The following is a 5,000-nucleotide window of genomic DNA, read 5'->3' as shown; positions in this document are numbered from 1 at the left end:
TCCCATACTGGCTCAGGTGCCTACTACACTCTATGGTCCCATACTGGCTCAGGTGCCTATTACACTCTATGGTCCCATACTGGCTCAGGTGCCTATTACACTCTATGGTCCCATACTGGCTCAGGTGCCTATTACACTCTATGGTCCCATACTGGCTCAGGTGCCTATTACACTCTATGGTCCCATACTGAGCCACCGGGGGTCAGTGGGAGGGACAGTATGTCTGGGCTTTACAAACCACTACAGCCTAGCCTTCCTCTAGGTGTGTTAAGGATCAAGTCTGAGTGTATGTTAAGGCTAGGCTAGGCTAGGTCCCTGACCCTGTTTATCCAGTTTGAAACCTTATATTATGTATGTCAAATGTGGTACGAAGGACCTTGAATATTAGATACGGAAAATTGTATTTTTGTTAAAAAAAGACTTTTATTTTGCATATACGTGACCAGGATGTTTTGAGATCAAAGGGTTGCCCGCGGAAAAGGTCACTGGAAGTTGAATTCATTGTTTCAATTCATTGTGGAAGGTTTAAGGATGCTGCTCTACTGAGGAGATGTTAAGCTCTTACGGTGTTGAAAGTAGACTAAGGTGTGTCATACGGTTGAATAAAGGCAAAGTTTCTTTTAGCATCAGTCGTCGAGCCATTATTTAGTAGAGACAGCTACACAGAGTGCTTAAACCTGGTTCTCACCTTTGGGGGTCTTGGCTGTGAACTCTGGGTCGAAGCAGAAGGTGTCGTCTGGCTTCCCTGTCGCCGGCTTGAACGGAGGCTGCAGCTCGCGGCGGAATAGTTTCTGCAGGTCAAAGGGAAATAGAGAGCTAACACCAATGCACCCGCTACACACACACACTCCACAAACACCACAGAGGCTCACCACCAAAAACTGCTTCTCACACACACACACACACACACACACACACACACACACACACACACACACACACACACACACCTGAAATGTTGCTGTCTAGCCCACACATCACCTACACGCCCCCTGGTGACGTCAACCGTTCTGGCGCTCATACAACAGCATGGGCTCCCACACACTTCCTGTAAGCCTGCATTTAAAAACCTCCCATCCACTTTCCATTTCATTATCGTTTGCTGTGATTCAGTTGATTCATCCAAAACACACACGCACGCCCACACACTAAACAGAAAAACGAAATGCTTCAGGGACAACGGCTAACATATCAGCGGATATTTGCAAGCGCTTTGTTGCCGGTTTGTTTGAAGTTGAACTGCTGTTTTTTTTAAAAATGGAAATGGTTCCAGACGAGGCCAAACCCTAAAGGAGGAAGGGTCTGAGCCCCCTGATCAGTTCAGTTCAGAGCTTCTTAGAGACCAGGAGAGGGGTGTAGGTTTTCGCATGTTTCAATACTCCATCTTTACCATGCACCCACACACACTATCCCTGTCCATCTCAATTGGTGTTGTTTGTCTTTCTCTCCGTCTCTTCCCCTCACACACACACATCCTCCCAGTCTTCCTTTCAAAAATGGTTCCTTCTTTGCCTATCTCTCTCTATTGCACACTCACAGGCACACACACACACACTCGCACACACACACACACACAGATTAACTGTCTCCTCTGGCGGACCCTATCTTCTGCTTCACGCTCAATCAGGCCCTGCAGGCTCCTGACGGCCGCTCACCAGACCATTATCATGGCCCAGCCAGCACTGGAGCTCTGCCCAACGCGCGCACACACACACACACACACACACACACACGCCTGACTGCCCTGCTAATGCAATCATACGAGTTCTGCATGCCATGAAACCACACATACACACAACCAAACACTCCACAGGAGATGTGACCCAAACACAGAAATTCGCTCAACACACACACACACAAAGCACACTGTGAACCCTGCACATCATCCAAACACACACCTCGGACATTAACAGCACTTAATCTCCACACCCACCCACCCACCCACCCACCCACACACCCACACACACACACCCACCCACACACACCTGCTGGGTTCCATTGAAAACTGACCAATCCACCACATGCTGGCTGTAAAACAGCTCCTGATAGGCAACCAATGGCAGCGCACAGTACTGGCTTCAGCACTGAGCCCTGTGACAGCTGTCATTGTGTGCGGACTACAGAGGTTCTAAGCATGACGTCTTGAGACGAGGCCGTGTTGGGGAGAGGGGTAAAGGGACTGGGACTACATGAGGCAACAGCACTTGTGTTGGGCAGGGGGGGGGGGGGTGTAAAGGGACTGGGACTATATGAGGCGGGGGGGGGGGGGGGATAGAGAGGTTAAAGGGACTGGGACTACATGAGGCAACAGCACTTGTGTTGGGCAGGGGGGGGGTCAGGACACTCACATTCCAGTCAATGGTGGAGAAGAACGCGTGTCGTTTGATCTCCTCCACCCCGTCAGGGCCAGCTCCTACACACACACACACACACAGACAGACACACACACACACACACACACACACACAGGGTGGGGGGGGTGGACAGAGAGAGGATGGAGAGAGTATAGGATTCTGTGTTAGTAAATACGTACATCTGTGTTTGCAAATCAGTAACTGAAGCCCTTGAACACATTAACACACGCACATCTCCAGGAACAATGGAGGCTATGGCCATTTAGACGCAATCATTTGACAATCAACAAGTAATCACTGATGACTCATGATAGCAGTTCTGGGTCAATCAATATCTGTTAATCAAGGCTGGACACCTACCTAGTCGATTAGCTGGGTTCCGTTTAAAAAGCGTCCGTAATAAACTCTGGGCTTCCAAGCTTAAGAACTGTGGCATTCCCAACTTTGCTCTGGGGAAAGAGGAGAATATTCTAAGTTCAGTAGTGCTGGTAGATTGGTCATCATTTTAATGAGCGCGTGCATAGACCGACACAAACAGACAGACACAAAGACAGACAGACAGACAGGACAGAGACAGACAGACAGACAGACAGGACAGACAGACAGACAGGACAGACAGACAGACACAGACAGACAGAGACAGACACACACACACAAGAAGTCCTACTCACTTGAGAATCATGTTCATAGTCTCGTTTCGGTCTTTGCCTTGGAATGGTAATGTCCCCGTTAACATTTCAAACTAGGGCAGATAAACACAAATAAATACTTCATGAACCATCACTATTAGACAACACTGACCACCTGCAGAGGTTGTTAGAGACAAATACAAATGAATGCTTCCTGTGTCCCAAAAAAAAAAAAAAACATAAATATGGCAAAACGTTTGCCTCACCCTGTGACGTAAGGCGTTTGCGTTGCAATGCATTGATCCGTTAAAGTGCCATTATACTTCTACGACTATGTTACTGCGTGGTCACGCAGTTGCTTCGACCGACTTGTGAACATTTATAGATCTCTGTCGGTTGGTGGGTGTCGCAAAGCATTAATAAAAAAAAGGATGGTAGACCAAACTCTGAAGATGGTCGTATTTGTACATAAAAGTTGTTTGTTTGACTTTTTTTTCGCTTAGATTTTTGTAAAGTTACCGATAAAAAAAAAACCTGTCAGTGTAACTGAAAAATACATCTGAGGAGCAAGCTATCAAATGTCAGCATGCTATTACCCACAAGCTCGCTAGCGTCGTGATTGACACGTCAGCAAACCAATCTCACTAAAACATCTCCGTTATCAACACAACCCCATGCGCCAGACTCCTCCTCAATCATCCGTTGGATCAACGCATTGCAACGCAAACGTCTGAGTCAGCTGTGAGTGAAACAGACACATCCATTGACATATGCAGTGTAAGGACTCAGATACACATACGCGTCTTTTTTCAGGCAGAAACGCTTCAGTAACGCCTTGGCAAAGTGCGGCGGCCAAAACAGAAGCGTTGCGCTTGCCTGCCTTGCGCTGGAAAGTTGAGAATAGTTCAACTTTTAAGCGCACCTAAAAAACGCTTCAAAGACGCAACGCGTGGTGGAGAAGGGGCGCACGCTTTAAACGCGCCGTACCATAGGAATCAATGCATTTGCTTGCATCCCGTTTTTACAAAAACGCGTATGTGTATCTGAGCCCTAAGGAAGGTGGGTGCACTTACCATTAGTACCCCTAGTGACCACCAGTCGGCGCTCTGCGTGTGACCCCTCCGGTTGACTACCTCTGGAGCCATATATTCTACTGTACCACAGAAGGAGTAGGCCTTCTTCTCATGGTCTACTGATTCTTTACTAAGCCCGAAGTCTGCAACAGGAGCACAGTCAGTCAGTAAGGTTCTCCCGCTCACACACACTTACACACATGCACGGCACAGCATAGAACATTACCATCATGATGGTATTAGGGCCTGATATGGTATTAGTGGCCTTATCTTGTACTTTCACAAATATTCAGTTTATCAACAGATTTAGAGATTCAATATGAGTCAAATATAAAAGCACCTCATGTGGTGATGGCACTCACCTGTTAACTTGATATGTCCAGCTTCATCAAGCAAAATGCTGAAAATTAAAACCACATTCTCCAATACAGGTACAGAAAAACATCCCCAAAAATCAACAGTTCAACAGAGGCAACACTCAAAAAACGGTCTACTCAACCCTATCCAACCCTCCTAATCCAATCAGGATTTTTAAAATACTGCTTTCACATGAGAGCAAGCCTCTTGGAAATGGAGAGTTGAACTAACTGTTTTTGGTAAAGCATCAGGAAGATAATACTTCAATGATTATCTATAAAAAAATACCGCAATAGTATGCATATGCATTAGTTACCATAAGAACTTTCTACATTACAATTCTATATTTATGTCCGCCATATGACAAGGGAATTATATATATGAAGAGATGCGACAAAATGTGTATTTTGTTCTCGCCCTCTCTGCGTGTGTAAAACCTTCAGCCTAGTAAGATACGCAGACTGACCCTTCACGTGGTCGAATCTGAGTAAGTGGGTTTTACAAAGAGCAGAGGGGAGGAAGGGGGGGGGGGGAGTGCAGAGATACGTTACTTTTCAGGCTTCAGGTCTCTGTAAACAATGCCTAGG

General features: G+C 46.5%; 1 protein-coding gene across 1 annotated transcript in view; it reads right to left on the bottom strand.

Annotated features, from left to right (window-relative positions):
* rps6kal (ribosomal protein S6 kinase a, like) overlaps positions 1-5,000 on the bottom strand; it is a 30,796-nt gene that overhangs the window by 9,892 nt on the left and 15,904 nt on the right. The window contains exons 7-13 of the mRNA XM_080841006.1: positions 4,965-5,000; positions 4,419-4,456; positions 4,057-4,199; positions 3,026-3,096; positions 2,715-2,803; positions 2,349-2,413; positions 689-791 (exon numbers count right to left, since the gene is read on the bottom strand). The exon at positions 4,965-5,000 is cut by the window's right edge and continues 71 nt beyond it. Of these exons, the coding sequence (XP_080697132.1) occupies positions 689-791; positions 2,349-2,413; positions 2,715-2,803; positions 3,026-3,096; positions 4,057-4,199; positions 4,419-4,456; positions 4,965-5,000 (545 nt within the window). The remainder of the gene's footprint in view (positions 1-688; positions 792-2,348; positions 2,414-2,714; positions 2,804-3,025; positions 3,097-4,056; positions 4,200-4,418; positions 4,457-4,964) is intronic.

This window comes from Sprattus sprattus (genome assembly GCF_963457725.1).
Source record: "Sprattus sprattus genome assembly, chromosome: 6".
Classification (NCBI taxonomy): Eukaryota; Metazoa; Chordata; class Actinopteri; order Clupeiformes; family Clupeidae; genus Sprattus; species Sprattus sprattus.
The sequence above is the reverse complement of the archived record's forward strand: the minus strand, read 5'-3'. Positions and strand labels throughout refer to the sequence as shown.